Here is an 18,396-nt window from a genome sequence, read left to right on the forward strand (position 1 = left end):
TGCGCAGTTGACTAGTGAGGGAAACAAGCTGAGAGAGACTCAGAGGCTCCTCACTGAAGCTGAAGCCAAGGTGGGTGGTCTTCCTGCATGCTCCGCTGCGCTCTTTCACCACGGACACTTCCTGCTGCTTGCCCTTTGACCCTTTGTTTCCACCGGGGGCTCTTTCTGTAAGCTCGCCTCACACTTAAGAGACTCTCGGCCCCCACCGCTGTATAAGGTGTCGACATGGCCGCTGCACCACACCTGGGTTAAATATGTATTTTACACAGCTCAGTCCTTTATATGCACATCGCGCATCGTTCCATACGCTGTAAAAATCCTCTGTCGTGTGATTGTGCATGCTGGTCAGATGCATGTTTTGATTGAACACTGCCGGGGATTTTTACCAGCATCTAAAGGGTTAAGGAAAAGAGTGCATGTTGGAGCCACGGTCCTGGGCTGATACCTGGTGCTGGTTTTGGATGGAGAGATGCAGATGCAGCATTCTGGCCACGCCGTTAGGAGTGGGGCTCTAACCCGGATCTGCAGTCTTAACCGCCCTCAGTCTGGAAACAGTTTGCTGATAAATTCACAAGAGGAACGTTTTGCCTGTCGTGTGAATTTCTATCCAATTTGGGTGAAGTGCGGCGGTCGGGTAGCTAGCCTCTGGCTGCTGTAATTACGTTTTGATTCTGCTTTGCTTTCCCTTGAAAAACAAGTACATAAATAATAAATAAATGAAATTAGCCAAGGAAGTGGCAACATGATTTAAGTTAGTAGTAACGGAGCAGCAAAATGGGCTCTGCAGCCTGGGTGTTACTTCCCAGGGTGCAATTCAAAAGGAAGTGAGGAGACTTTAACATTTATAAAGCTGTGTCTGCAGGTGACAGTGGCTGTACATCCATCACACAGTTAGGGGAGTGAGAAAAAGGAATCTCCAGCCCATTTCTGTCTAACTGAGAGGATTACAAATGGGGCTGTCCCGCTCTTTCGTACAGTAAAGACGGGTCCCTCACGCCTCGGCTGAGGGACACGTTCCTTTTTTTAAAGAACCTTTCGAATCCAGTCGCGTAACTTTAATAAGCAGACGGTTTATAACTGAATTTCGCAGTTCTTCGGCGGGGAGTTTAATTGTGTGACGGTCCCCAGTCAATTAAGCCGTGCTGTTTGCGAGTGTCGGGGAGAGTCAGAGTTGAGCTCGCGGTCCCTTTCCGCGCTCCCCGATGGCTTTTGAAGATGAGTTGGATTTCGTCCCGCTCTGCCCCCTCGCTCTAATAAGAGCTCCAAATGAAGAGGCCAGCGAGGGCACCGGCAGCCCGGAGCCATTAAAGAGGAAGCCACGCCCCCTCCCTGACCCCCGGCCCCCAGCAATCGATGGGCTCCGGACTGCGGGGGCTCGTCAGAAAAGCTTTGCCCGCGTCGACACAAACGGGCGAGAGCGCGGCCGACGACCACGCCCACTCGGGGCGAGCCGCCCGCGCCGGGCGTGTGCGGAAGGTACAACTCTGAGGGCGGGGGTTGGGGGGGGGGCTGGGGTTTTGGAAAGAGGGAGCTGCTGATGGATGGATGGGTGGGGAGGGGGAGGGGGGTTGGCATGTGGGAAGGGCCTCAATTATTAGAAAATAAATCAATAAGAACGCCGCCGCTCTAATTTAACGGCTAATTTGCTTCCGTTACCGAATATTAAGCTTAGAAGAGAAAACGGCAGCCACAGGCAGGAGATTGACAGTTGCATTATCATATGGAAGGTATGGGGGGGTGCTCTTGGGATTGGGGTACCAGCCTAAAGAATGGGTCTGCTAAACCTTTTTAATTTCCCCCCTGTAAGAAACGAGCCGCCGGTAGAACTGTGCAGGCTAACGCTCCACAACACTCAGAGAAAAATAACTCACTGCAAATGAGTCACGTAGCTCTCGCTGGGGGGGCTAGGGGTGGGGGGGAGGGGCGGCGCTGGAATTGGCTTTTTGAAAATGAGAAACTTGCTTTTATTTAATGTCGTGGAACAAAAACACATAATAAGTTTCCGAAGAGAGATTAGCGTCTAATCATGGAAAGGTCAGAGCCCGTCTTCTCTTTCATACTTCCTAATTGAGACATTTGCATACGTTTTGTTTCCAAACTGTCCCTGTCCCCCTTATCAAGCGTATAAATACCTGTTTATGTAGCGCTGTGGTATTTTAACAGCGTATACTTGTCTGGAGGCTGCTGTTTTTCTATCTTATCGGTAATGTGTTTAATTTTGCCCCAGACTTCTGCTTAATTGTTTTTCCTTTGCGGAGAAAAAGAAAGACTTTCGCGTCTGAATTAGAGACGACGCACGCGTTGCTCTGAGGTAAACCGCCGTGTCCCTTACGCTCTCCGTTCATACGACCGATGACACCGCTTGTTTTCCTCGGGGAGGTGCGCTGTTTTAAATATAACTTCCTATTGGCCGACCGGTATTCCGACTTCTTGGTGTTTACATGGATGCGGCCGCTGTGCTGGACCACGGTAGGGGGCGTGATGCTTCTCTGTGGGACAGCGATCGTTATCGTCGGGTAGATCCAGGGCCCTGTCCGAAAACAGCCTCCTAAATACTGTGTCCTCAAAATGAGTACTGCCCACTAAACATACTGCCTGCTGTTCAGTGTGTATTTTTAGTACGCAATGGGCAATATGCAAAAAAATACCCTCTATAATATTTCCCAACAGTATTGTGGAAGTGTCCTAAGATGCCCTGCCCGTGTAGTGACAGAGCCCCGCCTCTTCCTCTCTGATTTATTCCTCTCTTCCTGTGGGACCTCCTGAAAAGTGCGGTTTACTTCCTGAAATAATGTGCCCCCGAACACACTCTGCGAAAACCTGGAGATCTATCATCCGGGGATTCTAAGTGCACTACATTTCGAGCTAACGTTGCCCACTTAACTTTCTCATCCGGTTGTGCTCAGCTTGTATACTCAGTAGTAGGCGAGTAAGCTGTTTTGGACAGGGCCCAGGGGCCATGCCAGGGCTCCGGCTGCCGGAACAGGGGTGGGCCAGGATGGGGGGGCGGGGGGGGGGATGGGGGCGGCAGCGGCCGCTTTCGTTTAGGAACCAGTCCAGCGTGTCGATTCTGACAGCGGCTTTGCAGACCCAGAGCACGCCGCGGCTCGGGTGCGCTGGGGGAGAGCGCGCTTGCGTTCTCTCTCTTACTGTCCGAGTTCACACGAGACCATCTCCTCATCGCCGAGTTTAACTCCTTACTGCTTAAATCTGGTGTGTTTAGAGCCTGATTTACTAAGACCAGTGATGCTGTTTGTTTTGCGCCGCTCGTTGTTTGTGTTACTCATTTTGCGTTTGCTGAAAGGTTTCGCATGTGCTAAAGATCTTAGTGAATCAGGCCCTGAATGCATTACTTTTTGGATGATGGTGCTGTAAGTGAACCATGGCCTGATGATGTCAGTGTTCCAGGCCTCACCTGATCACCTCTGCATTGCATCACGCCATCCCCTTGGGCTGAGTCCGGATCGCTGTTCTGTGCTGGGACATCCCCTTTGGGAAGGCGGGTGGGGTTGGGGGGGGGCAGTATCACATGCACACACTCGTTCCTGGTCCGTTGAGCGCCACTCATCGTGTTTATACGCCAGCCTGTTTAACGCACGTCCCAGAAGCCCCACGGGACGGCTGACCCATCCTCCCCCGATGGGTCCTCTGGGCTTCAGGAGTACACACACATCACTGTCTGAGCCCCCCCCCCCCCAATGTTACTGACCACATGGCCCTGGGACTGTGGCCCCAGGAGACAGGCCCCTGTGCATGTGGGATGAGCACTGCTCATTCCGCTTCCCTGCGTCCCATGTTAGCCCTGTCTGCTGAGCGCACCGCGTCCACACAGCCGGCTGACTGCGCAAGTGTCCTCCAGGGGGCGCTGCCTCCAGGGGGCGCTGCCTGGCCTGCCTCTCATGCTCTGCTCCCCATCTGCAGGTCGCCGCCGGGCCCGTGGCTGGAGGAGCCCCCCTCCCCGGGGGAGCCGCGCCCCCTCCCCCGCCCCCTCCGCCTCCCCCCCCGCCCCCTCCCGGAGGGTGCCCGCCTACCCCGCTCCACTGCGGCATCCCGCCCCCGCCCCCGCCGCCCCCGGCTTCGGACCGCCGCCCCCGCCCCCGCCCCCCGGAGGCGGGCCCCCGCCGCCCCCGCCCTTCCCCGGGGCGCCCGGCATGCCCCCGCCCCCGGCCCCGCCCGTCGTCAAGCTGCCCTACGGGCTGGAGCCCAAGAAAACGTACAAGCCCGACTCCGTGATGAAGAGGGTCAACTGGTCCAAGGTGAGCGCTCTGACCCTGCACTGCCACACGCAGAACACACCGCACACACCTCACCTCACCTCACCTGAGCCTCATACCGCCCACTCCTCTGCAGTCTGACCAATGCTGATTAATGCTGTCTCCATTTTATCTACCGAGTCAAAGTTTTTCAGATGTGTGTGTGTGTGTGACCCAGGTCGGGGAGTTTCCCCCATTTTTGGGTCGAGCCCTTCGCAAAAAAGGCAGAGCGTAAGAAGGTCTCCGGCAGATTGACATTTTCCGTCTCGGCGTGACCTCCCGGTTAAATGCAAAGGGGAACGAGCGAGCGGAAAAGCTAACCTAACGCTGTACCTGCGTTTACCAGCGGCTGATTGCCAGATTCACCGGGAACATTTTGACCTTTCCGCCGATGCTGAGTGTGCTTTCCGCAGCACGCGCGAGTCTTTCATCAGCCTCTGAGTGCAGGGAGGTGTGAATGCAGCCCCTGATGAAATGTTATTGGGGAAATGATTGAGGGGAAATATTCAGCGTGGTAACGCAGGCATTCAGGGACAGTGCGCGGCGTGGCGCGCATTCTTAACGACGTCCTGGGGGCCTGCGTGCGTTGTTGTAAAAGATGGCTGTTGCCCAAGCAAGCAAAATAAAAAAAAAAAAATGGAGATATTTTAAACTTCAAGAAAAAACAGCAAATTAGCAGCGTAGCTCTGGCTTAGTGGCAGCAGCTAGCCACCTGTGTGAGTTATTTGTGCCACCATTGTTGTCATTATTGTTTGTGTATTTGTATCTTTCCCACGTCTCCCACTGTTACATAACAACGTTTACCACCTGTAGTTGTATCGGTATTTTGTTCCTGGTTAATGACGCTTTTTAAACAGCTTGTGGCATCTCGAATGATGGTTCTGACCCTTCTTTTGTACAATTACTGTAGCAGTAACTTTCTTAGTTTGCTCAGTCCAAGAACTCTTGTACTCTGTTACTCTTCACAGAAATGAAAAAGAAGAATATTTTTGTCTTAACTTGCGTGTTAAGACGATTTCGATAAGCCGGCCTGCTGGATCGTTCGCCTTTGAGGTTGAAACCAGGATTAATTTACTTGTTGTACTTTTTTGATGCTAATGTCTGACCTTGACTTTGTGTTTAATCCCAGACACTAATTAAGTGCGGATTTCGTATACGGCGCTGATGTTTTGTTCTTTTAAACACGCTCACGACTGGATCATGGTCATGAAATCTAGCAACGGGGGAAAAGGAATCGAAGGTTTGCGATACTCCTCAACGCAAGACTCGCATCAATACAATCATCGTACTTGAGTGTGAGCGGCGCCCTCAAGCCTGTCACTGCTGAGAGTAAACGTATGTCACCCTGCGTTTATTTATTAATTGCTTGGATAGACGCTGGCCGCCATCGTCAGCGGCGCTGGGTAATAATTAGCATTACCGCGGCGACGAGGTCATTGCGGCGGCAGGCCGAGGAGTGCGGTCCCGTTCCGAAGCGGCGGTTGACATCCTGACGAGACGGAATGGCGGTCGCCTTCATTGCGGCGGCGCTGATGAGAATTCGATTGCGCGAGCGCGAGGGGGAGGCCACGGGCAGGACACCCCGCTCGTGCCGTTTGGGGGGAAAGAGAGCCGTCACATTCCTCCGCGGAGATACGCCTCGGCCCCCCCAGGCTCGCGCGTAACGCAACCGGAGACATTATGCAGCTCGGGGAGAGAGAACGAGACTCCTCCTCCTCCTCCTCCTCTGCTATTAGCGCGTGAACAAGCACGCCGCGCCGCACACCTCTCCATTAGCGCCCGCACGCTAGCGCTAGCGTTAGCGCTAGCACATCCATCTCAATCTCGGCGGCGGTTGCGGCGGGAGTCGGCGGGGGCCGCGACCTCACCCTCCGCCGGCGGGAAGGGGAGAGGAGATGCAAATGAAATGGGTGGATCGCACGCGCGGGCATCGTAGCCACCTGAGGAAAAAGCAATCTGTGTCGATTTAGCCGCGCCGGAGTCATCCGTCTTCCGCGTTTAGAGCAGATGGCGCGGTCCGCGTGCCAGCCAGCCGGCGCCGGCCCCGCGTGATTAAAAAAGAGGGGAACCGGGAGAGCGGGGGTGAGCTACCGACACCAACCCCCCCACCCACCCACTCGCTCACCAAACGTTTTTTATTTATTTATTTATTTTTCGCTTAGCGCGTGTAAATTGTAGCTCGTACAGTTGTGATAGCGTAGCGGTAGCCGTATCGTGGCGGTGTGTTGCAGGGGCCTTCCCTCTCTGAATATTTCCCTGATTATGATTATAATTTTCTCCGCCTGATGAGTGCTGGAGAGGCACCACCTGTCTGTAATTATATTTGGGAAATCTTCTGGAAGGAAAGAATCTTTGCTGAAGTAAAGAGTGATTGTGGGAGGTAAGAGAGAGGGAGAGAGAGAGAGAGAGAAAGTGAGTTTCTGCCTTTTGGTTTAAAAAAAAAAGAAAAAAAAAAAAAGATATTCACCCGCAGGAGACCCCACCACCTCTGTGAGGGTGGGGGGGGGTGGGGGGGGTGGGGGTACTAGGAAGTAGGGCGGTGGGGGGGTGGGTGAGTTGCACTGAAAGTAAATGCAGCCAGAAGTAATAAATCGAGGGAACACATTTTTTTTAAAGCATGTAACGGATTTTCAAGCAGCTTCGCGGGAGATTGTGGCCCGGAGGTGCTGTAAACTAATTTCTCCTACACTGTGAAGGCCTACGCTGGGGAGGGGAGCGCGTTTAAGGGAAGGTAAATGGTGGCTCGGCCCGCGTCTGAGGCCTGCTGCACACGGCCCAGGCCCTCGGCCTCCCCATTACCCCCCCCCCCCCCCCCCCGCGCGGGGGGAGAGCTGAGGCGGCTTCACATCACTTAAAACAGAGCCAGGTTAGCCGTCCCCGGCTCCCCGGCCCGTTCCTTAATTGCTTCGTTTTAAGGGGAGCCTCTGTTTTTCCAAATAAATAATTAAGAGCGTTTTTCAGAGCCCGTCTGACTTCCTAGAGCCAGCCTGGGCCTGGCAGAGAAGGATCCCAGCCCGGTTATTCATCTCTGTGAGAAAGTTATTTGCCTGTGACCCGGGGGCAGGCTTGAACTTCTCTCTGGCGCTCTCAGGTCTGAGCGGGAAGTCCTCCGCTCCGCGGCACGCCGCAAAGAAGGGGATTCATCAACGCGGAGAATTTGATGTTGTAATTAGTTTGCGAGGGGCCGGTCGGAGAGAGAGATACGGAGCGCGCTCAGAGTCGCCGTAGAGGAGTGATCGAGCACGCTGCGCCGCGTTGCCACGCCGACCGAGGGCCGAGGAGCAGTCGATACCTGTCATCTGCTCCCCCGTTTTTCAGGCCGCGTTTTATTTGGTGTTTTTCTTCAAGCAAAACAAAAAGAAAACAAAAAAAGCTGGCAAGATAACTGCCTTCGCACGCCGATAGCAAGTGGTGCTAAGATTCTGTTGTGGGCTCTTTCATACTGTGTCAGGGAAAAGATGAACGCACACTGTATGCATTTAGACGTCAGTAGTGATAGAGTGATGACATAAATGGATGTAAACACTGGAAAGGGGTAGGCCTCGAGCTAAATTCACTCTCTGGTTTTAATCAAAATGAACCAAAGTCAGAAAGAATTGCTGTGGAATGCATGTAAACAGGAAGTGGTAGTTGCCTTGTAATAGTTTTATTTATTGTACAAGGCTATTGTTCTTGCCTTGTCTGAAAACTGTTTGTGATGCCTTATTTGTATGCATATGCGCATGTAGAAGTCGTGGAACCTGTGACGACATTGGCCACTTCTGGACCAGTGGAAAGTATAGATGTTGGTATATAAAATGACTGCCATTTTAGCACGAAATGGGGAAATTGTGGGGTTGACTGTAGTGATGCTGATTGTATTATTGTTTCCCTAATCAGTTCAGGCTCCGACAGGCCTGGAGGATTTTCAGAAGCACCCACATCAGTCGCTGCTGTTCCGTGACAGCGGTGTGCTGTTTCAGGGCTCACTTCCTGGTTTTACAGGAACTGTGTGCTGCCATGTGCTCCTTCCAGGAGTTTCGCCATCTCGTCTCGTTAGGCGCACTTACAGCATTGGCTCTGCAGTAAGGGGAGGCGCTAATGGGTAACTCAGCAACCATTAGCCGCCGAGCACCAGCGTCATGGCACGCGTCACATGGTTCTTTTACGGCTCGTTATCCCTGGAGGTTCAACGTGGAGGCGCCATGTGGAGGGGTGGAGCCTGTCGCGCCAAGCAGGGTGAAATGGAGAGGAGAACAAACAGAGAGGGGGGGGTCGTGTTTCCACGTGCGCCGAGTTCAAACGCTTTGCGCTTTTTCCTCCAGAGACGTCCCCCCCAGGCTTTCATGTCCTCCCAGCCCCGGGTTCACCCTGCCTTCACCCTGCCTTCCCCAGCCTTGATCATCCAGCGGCTGCATTCGCCCAGCAGAGTCTGCCTGACGCAAACCTGTCCGGCCGTGCATATTAATGCACTTGAAAGAGTAGTTTGAATTATCATTAACAGTGAACACGCGGGTTAGGCTGGAAGGTTTCCACAATGATTATGCGCGCCTAAGTCAATTTATTTTATTAAATTTTTTTTTTTTTTCAGACCTGGGTCACACGACTATTTGAACAACTTTGACTCATTAAAACTGCTGCGAATTGGTGAAAATCTCAAAAGAAATATCTGTTTTCACCAATATGAAGAACTCTCTTTCTTATGGTTTATTTAGTATGTTTTGCCAAGTCTTTCCCTTGCTTCCAGTTGTTGTCTCCAGTAGGCACCATGAACGTGAACATACCATGCCTTTGAAGGGACATTATACAGGGAGCGGTCTTAGCACTGGTGTGTTTGGAGAGTGAAGCTGTGTGCCCTGTTATGAAGAAACGTGTGTTTGCAGATCGTGCCTCAGGAAATGGCGGAGAACTGCTTCTGGATCAAAGTGAAGGAGGAGAAGTTTGAGTCCTCCGACTTCCTCTCCGAACTCAGCCTCAACTTCTCCACCAAGTCGAAAGGTAAGCAGGCCTCGTTTCCCTCCGATGGCTAATTAATCCTCACACGCAACGCTTCGTTACTGCCACTCCATGGCAAGCGCCTTCACTTCCTGCCACTTTGAGAATTTAGTTTTATTTAATTAATTATTTTTTTTTGTGCTTTTGTGAAACGTTAATTATCCGAAGAAGTACGTTTTTTTTTCGTTCCTGTAACGAACATGTCTGTCTGCGGGGCGATCGGCGGACGTGGCACTGAAATCTCGGCGTAATTAACGGGACGAGGGCTTCGGTTTCGGCTGGCGCTGGCGCGGGCGGCTGCTAGGGAGGCCCGCTCGTAGCCGGGCGGCTCCGGAGGCGGGCGCGGCTGTAGTCGCGCTCCGATAACCGCCGCCGAGAGCCCGCTGGGCCGGTCGGTGCTGGGAGGCTTTCTCTCTCAGTGTTGGGCAGTTTGGTCTCACACGCGCGGCCGCTCTACCCAACTTGTTGGTTGACTAAGGGGGGGCGGTTTGGCGGGCTTTTGATAGGGTGGGTGGGATTTGGAGGTGGAGGTTGTGGGGAAGGTGGGGGGGGGGGCATGTTGCCATGACGATGCCTTGACAGTGTGTGTACTCACTGCTCTGATTCCTAATGTACTGCAGGGGGTTCTTGGGGTGGGAGGGAGGGTAATTGGGGGTGTTATACGCACATCAGCCAGGGCCTGTCATGCAGCTAGTGGGAACATCAGGTGTGTGAGCTTCCCTATCGGCGTGCGTGTCGAGGAAACCCTGTTCACGTCTGCTCAACCTACCCCCCCCCACACTGCCCGGGCATGTGGCTGACTGCTGCCCTGGCCCCCAGCCAATCAGCACACGGCCCCCGTGTACAGAGCCCCAGCGTACAGAGCTATCGCTTCTCCCGCGCAAATTGAAATAAACAGCAATTTAAGCCAGAATGCTACGATGCCATTTGCTGGCATAATGCTAATCGGGGGTGGGGACGAAGCAGGGGCGATAGATCTCAGAGCGGAGGCTAATGAAGAGCCGAAAGAGGACCTGGGAGCGATGTCACGGTCTCCACACTGCGGCAGAAGCCCGCCCCTCCCTGCTACCCCGCTACACTGCCAGCTCTGCTGCACCTCTCTAATATCACAAGACTCCAGAGGGTTCTTCCCCAGAATGATACAGTAGATTGTTTGTTTGTTCCTTTTTTTTGTGCTCATGTCTTGAGGGTGGGTGCACTGTGGGGGGGGGGGGGGTATGAGGTGGGGGGGCTGGGACGGATAGGAGGAGGTAAGGTGGGAGGGGGGAGGGGGTGGCGGCGATAGAACAAACAATCGCGCGAACGAAAACACCTTTTAAATTAGTACAGTGTGTGGAAGAACATCGTACCTAATTAAGGTTGCGAGTAATGAACTCTGAATCCCATTTAGCAGCGCTGACGTCTGAGGGGGCGCTACACCTGAGGTGTAATTGCCGCTTCCGAAGGCTGAAATTAGCAGTGCGGCGTGGATTTTTTTGCCGTTCGCAAGCTGTTTTTTGCGCCCGGAACAGCTTCGTGCTCGTTTCGTAATCTCACTCTTTTTTTTTTTTTTTTGCAAAATAACCGAAAGATTAGGAGCCTTTTGCTGAAGTGAAGCGCTGTACTCATGGCAGGCTGTAAACGCGGAGAGGACGGTTCCTCGCGGGGCAGCCATTAGGGCGGCGCGTCGGTGAAGCCCAGAGCGCGCGCGCTGGTTCAGCTCTTTCTCCGCACGGTTTGTTAGCGCGGCGCGTTTCACGTGCAGACGGGGCCGTCAGAGACACGGGGGCAAAAGCACATTTTTAAGCGGGTTTTCTGTTAAAAGCGGGAGAAAATGAGCTTTTTTGATTCTTTGTCCGTCCCTCTTCAGCGACGGTACCCCGTGTTCCTCCAAAGCGATTTTTTTTTCGTTTAGACTTTTTACATCGAAAGTTTCCTCAGAACGCGAGCCTGTTGCTTTTGCCGTTTCCATCGCGGGGAGCCGTACGGAGCGACGCGATGGTGGCCGACGCGCCCCGTGCTGAGGCGCTGAAAATACGGCGGTCGACAGATGTTGTGCGCGTCGTGCGGAAGGCATCCATCCCCCGGACGCGGCGGGGAGGCCGCCGCCTCGCTCGTCGCAGTCGGAGAGCGGGTTCAGGTGGAGGGGGACTTGGCGGAATGAGTTCATAAGGCTTCACCATCGCAGGGTATTACGAAGGACCATAAATCCTCACTGCGGAGCTGCCAAAGCAGTCGCTGGAAGAAACCAGCTTCATTTGTCTGGAAAATTGCCCCTTTATTTATGTAGTGGAGTGTTTGTACTGTTAACCCAAGTCTTTATTTATTTATTTATTTATGTATTTATTTATTTATTATTATTTTTTTATTATTATTTTTTTTATATTTGTCTTCCAGGATGGTATTTATAACTAAACGTTAAGTTTGGTGATTAATGTTGGCTTAAGTGTGCTCCTTGTTGTGTAGGGTTTTCCTGCCTTGCAGGAAGACCTCTGTCAACTCAGTGCTTCATGGGAATTGTAGTTTTTGCTTGCATGCATGGAAAGCGATACAGAAATACCCTTGGGGCCTTGCTTGGGTTGATGCAGCACTGTTAGTTACTCTTTTAAAATTGATTTTGCTAATACGTCTTTTCGGATTGGTATTCCTGTCCTGGTCTCAGGATACAATCAAGACAAATACAGTATTGCAAATTCATCCTCTGTAGTTCAAAATCACAGCGAGCGCACTAATGCCGTACAGCCTTTACCCGCTGTTTCAAGAGCCCACTTCCTAAAGACTTAATGATAGAAGAAAGGGTTTCCATAATCAGCAGGGATTTAAGCCCCGTTTCCAGCCTCTTAAATAGGATCAGATTCCTACTGTATTTCCAATTAGGCCACTTGACTGCAGCAGCGGCTGCACCCGGCTGTCTGAACTCAGCCGCATTGACGGAGGGGTTTTTGGGAGGCGGTCGCCCCAGTGAAGTGCAGTGGGGGCCGCCTCCGTGCCAGGAGCGCTGTATGAAAATTGCATCTGATTGATTGATTGGTTCAGAATGGCGATGTAGGCCCGGCGGTACGTTGTGCTTACGCGCCCTGCGGCTGCTCTTTCCGCCTGGGCCCGGGGCCAGCCGCGACGGTAATGAAGCGCCTTGATATTCATTGGGTTTTAAGCCACTTCTCACCTCGCGGGATCGACCCCATCTTTACAGAGAGGGTGGAAGGGAAAGGGGGGGGGGGGGGCACCCCCAGTCTCGCTGAAGCGGAGTCAGCAAGATCAGCGCTCCCATTCCCCCCCCCCCAGAGGTGGGGTCGGCCCGGCTACCGCTCGGCGGATGCGTTAAGGCACCCCCCCCCAACACGCGGCCCCGCCCGAACGCGCCGCGGGGCTAGCGCCTCACACTCGCCCCCTCTTGCCGTTTGTCGTATTTAAATTGGTTCTGCTGCGGTGACTCAGACTTCATTTTTTTTACTTTTCTTTCATTTCCTTGTAGTTGTTTATTTGTTTGCCCCCCCCCCACCCCCTCTCCTTCCTCCATCCTCCTCCATTCCCCTCAGACTCCCTCTGTCTATTCGCTCCCCCCCCAGCCCCCCCCCCCCCCCCCCCTTCCTTCGCCGGCGGCACCAATCAGCAGCTCAGCCGCCGTCGGGCTCGGCGGATCAAACGCGACGCGCATCACGGCCCGCCGCATTCCAAAAGCAATTTTAGCAGTGGAGCTTCGGCGCGCAGTCCAAATAAGATTGATGCCCACTGACTACCCCCCACCCCACCCCCCTTTCCTAATAGGGTTCCTCCGCAGGCGATGTTGACTGCTAAAAAGATAGCGGGCCCTTTCCTGTTCCTGCTATGCTAACGGTCGCGTGTGCGTTCGGCCGTACGCTGGCTTTGATGTTTGTGACACCGCTCTTATCTTCTGCAGTACACAGCTGTTTCTCACATAGAAAAATAAAAAATAAAATAATAATACCATGTCACGGGGGAAAGGATGCGCCGTCTTAGTGTTCGCAGCCAGAACTTTTATAAAACGCGCAACACTTTGTGCGATGCGCTCAAATTCGCGAGAGTGGGTCAGAAGTTGAAGCTCAGAGGGACCCGGTTGGCTGGAAAATGAAAGCAAGTGGATTTTATTTGTCTTACTTGAATGAAGTAAGAAGTCGCCAAACTGGTTAACTAGTAGCGTATGAAATGACTTGGGGGGGTGTTTTTACCTTCCCCAGTAACCCTAACCAGTGGAACACCCACGCTGGCCAGTAGTGGCTCTGGTTTTGGATGCTTCCTGGAGGGGGGTGGGGTCAATGGGGGGCTGGTATTGACCAGCGTGAGAGAAACGCTATTGGTTCCTTCCTCTGCTGAAGGAACACTGACTGGCCTAATGAAGATGTGTTCGAATAATTGGCCTGTCACAACGCTAGTATGCCGGAGAGATACCCAGCCCGCCCCCCCCCCCCCCCCCCCCCCCCGGCGTGGGGTCTAGGGCACCCCACATCTCTCTCTCGTCTGATGCCTTAGTGCCTTTTAATGAGCCCAGACTGCAGAATCCAGCGCCTCTGTTTTCACAGGACAAGCCAGAACATTTCTCCTATAGCTGTGCTAACCAACCCTGTTCCTGGAGATCTACCGTCCTGTAGGTTTTCACTCCAGCCCTCACAAAGCTCGTCTCATTCAACAGCTAGAGATGTTATTGAGCTGCTGTTTAGTGGAATCAGGTGACAAATTAAGGTTGAAATGAAAACCAACAAGATGGTAGATCTCCAGGAACGGGATTGGTTACCGCTGTCTTATGGAGTGACGCGTTGGCATAGACTGCATCCTCTTTAAGAAGGCTTTCCACAGTGCGCCCTTGCACTCTTCCCAAATGTGCATTTCTGCTGGGACTTTAACCCTGCTTCCATTTTTAACTTGAGCTGGAAAATGTTTCCCGTCTATTTTTACACTCAGACAACATTTAATAGCACGCTATGTTAACATAATATAACAGCTGCGATTACTGTGTTTTTCACGTCAATCTGCGGAGCAGGTAATAACAGTGTAGTGTTGCGTGGGGTATTGTAAATCGTTTAGCCCCCGGTTCCACGTAAGACTGTGTAAGAACGGAACAGGGTGAGTGAGGCAGTGATATTACTGAGGGGATCTCTGGAGTGAGCGTGCTCGTGTATACTTAGAGACTCTCAGCCACGTCTCCCCGTGTCGGCTAATCTTCACTGTATTTACATTTCACACTTTTCACACCTTGGGTCCTTTATTGCGGCGTAAGCTGCTGGCGCCTGACAGCTTCAGCGCTAACGCTCCGCTACCTGCGCCTGCCAGTCGTCCTGCCGTCTCTGAGTCATCTGAGGTTAGCGCTGTTACGGGTGCTAAAGGTCAGCTCTAAAAACAGGTCTGAAACACCTCCAGTTCACCCTGGCTTCCTGGAGACAAACATGCCCCTCCCACTTCTGTTTTTCATCCGGGGTTTATCCAATCCCCGAAAAGCTGCTGCTCATTCAGGCTCCTCCCCACTTCACTCCGATCAGCATCACACACACATGCACCCACACACACACACACACACTCACACACATATACAAAGACACACACACACACACTCTCACACACCCCCCACACACACACACACACCTCTTCCCCCGCCCCCACGCCGTGCCGCCCGCTGGTCGGGAGCGGGTCTGCGGGGTGCAGCCGGGCCTCTGAGCGGCCCGGCGATAATGACCCTGCTAGAGCCGGCGTAATGGCGGCCCGGCGGGGGTCCAGCGGCAGCCCGCGCCCTCTAATAAGCCTGTTACCGCCGGCCCGCCACCGCTTGCCATCAGAAGCGCTCTGGTGCCCGAGGCCCCGGTGGGCGGGGTGAGCGGGCGGGGCGGGACATGTGACCGGCGCCGGGAGGGGCCTCGCTGTCCCGGCCCGCCACCCGAACCAATCAGATGTTCCGCCCGCCGTTTTTACCCCCCCAGATTACCGGCTGCTAATTCGGCGTCACCGCGCAGAGACGCCGCCGTCACCCACGCCGATTTACAGGCGAATTAGCGGCCGCCGTCGGGAACTTTGCATAATCCCGAGACCCCCCCCTTTTCACCGCGCGCCGTGATCCTTCAGGGGTCCCCGTGTCGCCTGATAAACTTTTTTTGTGAAATTAATGGAGGGGCCGTCGGGCCCCACAAATCAAATCACTCGCCGCCCTCAGAGAAATTAGTCCCCGGCCCCCCCGGCCCCCCCCCCCGGCTCTGATTAATGACCTCGGGCCGAGCGGGAGAGTGAAGTGCGTTATCGGTCCGGGGCAGGAGGGCCGAGCGGACCCTCTGTCGATGGCGCGCGTGTGTGAGCGTGAACACCGGGCTTGATCGCTCTCCGTCGCCCCCTGAAGGCCGCCCATTTTTATTGCTGCTGTAAGCAGCTGCTGGGATGCTCTGTCCCTGCATCCTTCCCGTCCTTCCCGTCCTCCTGCCTGCCACGGTGCAGATGGATTCTTCAGACCCGCGCTGCTCCGCTCCACTCCGGGTCCTGCGGGCCGCATCGTCTGCAGGTTTTCGCTCCAGCCGTGCGCCGCAACGCCTGATTTCGCTAATTATCCTGCCGCCGCCTGGGTTCAGGGAGTGAGATTGTTAGTGAGGTAATCAGGTGCGGGGGCTGGAGCGAATATCTGCAGATCCGCCGGACCTGGAGTTGAGCAGCGTTGCTGTAAGCCCGGTTCGCATCGCAGATTAGCGACGTGGCAAGCAGGAACTGGCGACTCTGTCTGTGTTCTAAAACTCGCCACCTAAGATTAGGCTAGTTGATTCGCCTGCGATGGCAAGCGCCGGCCTCAGACGTTCTGAGACGGGTAGTCCACACCATTGCAGCTCCTCTTTGTAATGTTCCAAAACGGTTTTGTTGCATCGCAAATCTTTGGTCTGAATTTGGAATTATACTCACCGTGTATTCCAGTGTTCTTTCTGTTCTCTACGCATTTCAGCGGCTAACAGGTGCTTCCAACGCTACCTTACAGTTTAGAACATCCGTTGCCACATTGCCATATTTGGTCATGTCTTTTTTACGAGTTTGATCATTTTTGCTTCGAAGCTGGACGGTCTTTCAGTCTGTCCCTCATAAATGTTGTAACATGCGGAGCTGCGTGTCTGCTGCGTGTAAAGAGTTAAGGCGGAGTCACGGCCGCGGCTCTGCTCCTGTAAACACAGGCTGGGCTCAGCGGCGTGATTCGCGGCCAAGCGCACTTCATTAGAATCCCCGCTGTGAGCCAAAATGAGCGCTTTTGGCTTTTTCTCCCCCCCCCCACAGCTCGCGTGTGGTCCGGGAACGGTCGCAGCGCGCCGGTCACCCCCTTCGCGTTTTTTCGGACCGGACAAAACCGCGGGGCGGCTAATCAGGTTTGGCGCTAACATAGAGAGAAGACTCGGAGGGCTTTCACTTCCTTTCACAAAAGGAATAATTTCTAATTGCCCTCGTACGCCGGGACAATTTGTCTCAATAAAGCGAATGCGCCCCTATGCTAATTTCTCTCTGTTTGGTGCTGCCAGCCCACTGAGCCTCTCTGGGGGTCAGCCATTTTACTTACTCATCTCCGCCATATTTTAATAAATCAGACGCGGGCCAAAATGAGCTGCTTAAATATTAATGGCGTGTAATTAGTTTATTGTACATTAAAAGGGCCACGGGGGGTGACCTGGATTCAGGGAGTCAGAAGTCTCCTGTTTTTCCTCCAGATTCCCGCCGTTTCCAGTTAATAACGCCTTCCCACGACGTCCTACTGATTTTAATCTTCTGGGCTCAGAAGAGACCCATTTAGGCAATTGCCGCTCACTTAACATCTTCTCATAAAATGTAGTGTTGGTTTAAGGTCCGCTTCTCTGCGTCTGCACCCCACCTCTCCCCCCCCCCCCCTCCCCCTCTCTCTCTCTCTCTCTCTTTGTGTACCACCCGTGCCCTCGGTCGCCCACTTGCTCGCTCGTTTATTTTTTGCGCTTATTGAAAATCTCCAGGAGACTGCCTGGGCGCGGCCCTGCTCGCTGGAAGTGCCCGTGGGACTCAGGGTGGGTTAGCAGGGCTGGAGCTGCTGCAGGCCGGGCCGCCGCTGCTCCCTCCCTCTCTCTCTCTCTCTCTCTCTCTCTCACTCAGGCCTTTTCCCTTTATTTCCCCCGGCGGACGGGGCCGCTCTAGCGGGCTGAGCGCTCTATGGTCGCCGGGCTGAATTTGCGGGTTGCAAGGCGAAAAGTGGACAGCTGTCCCAGCCCTCGCTGCGCCGGTGACATCACAGAGAGAGAGAGAGGGGCATGGTCTGGGTCGGGGCGGGGAGTTCGCAGGCCCGATCTCAGGCGCCGTTAAAAAGGTTCCTGATTATTGGGTTGGCGGCGCTGATCCCCTGGGTCACCTGCGTGGATGGTGTAATGGCTGGGAGCGGCGCTAAGCTTCCTGCTCTGTGCGTCTTCCTGTTAAACGAAAGTTCTTTGTTCTTCTCTAGCTCATTAGCTTCTGTCTCCACTTTCATCCAGCTTAAAATCTTCTTGTCCTGTGGATTAGCGAGCATGTGTTCTTAAACAGTTAACTCACTCCCATTATTCATGACAAAACCGTGTCTTAACTCTTTTTCTGTCTCCCTTTCTGTCTTTCTCTACCTTTCTCCCTCTCCCTCTCCCTCTCTGTATCTCTCTCTCTTTCTCTCCTTCCTCTCTCTCTCTCCCTCTCTGTCCCTATTCTCTCTCTCTCTCTCCTTCCCTCTCTTTCTTTCTCTCATCTCTCTCTGCCTCTCTCCCTGCCATCTTTCTCCCTCTCTTTCTCCCCGTGCCTGTGTATCTCACAGGTGTAGGCGATAAAGATATCATTTTTTAAACCATATCTTTGTCAATCTTTTATTTTCCACACATAAATCTTCCCGCGGTGCTTTTATTATATTTTTTTTTTACCCAGGAAGAGGTGAATATACGGTATGCTAATATTTCATTGTCCGACTGCACCAGAGCTAATGAAATTCCCTTGCTTTTCATGCGTTCCTCTCAAAATTAAAGGTCTGTAGCGCATCTTTTTAATACCGGAGTGTGAGGCGGGGCTGTAAGACGGATCGGTGGGCAGAGCCACTGTGAGTCTTGCTGCGCTCTCCTTTATTTCACTGCAGCACGTCGGTTAGCGGTTAGCGGCTATCGGCGGCGCCTGTGTGGCCTAACGTAGCCCTTGCTGATGCATGCCTCTCTGGGTATCATTAGCTGGGTTTTGGGGCCTCCTC

General features: G+C 53.4%; 1 protein-coding gene across 1 annotated transcript in view; it reads left to right on the top strand.

Annotated features, from left to right (window-relative positions):
- The window catches only part of diaph2 (diaphanous-related formin 2), a 446,422-nt gene that overhangs the window by 162,939 nt on the left and 265,087 nt on the right, over positions 1 to 18,396 (top strand). Inside the window, 4 exon segments of the mRNA XM_064329326.1 lie at positions 8 to 70; positions 3,922 to 4,072; positions 4,075 to 4,256; positions 9,116 to 9,230. Coding sequence (XP_064185396.1) covers positions 8 to 70; positions 3,922 to 4,072; positions 4,075 to 4,256; positions 9,116 to 9,230 — 511 coding nt within the window.

This window comes from Anguilla rostrata, chromosome 3 (genome assembly GCF_018555375.3).
Source record: "Anguilla rostrata isolate EN2019 chromosome 3, ASM1855537v3, whole genome shotgun sequence".
NCBI lineage: Eukaryota > Metazoa > Chordata > Actinopteri > Anguilliformes > Anguillidae > Anguilla > Anguilla rostrata.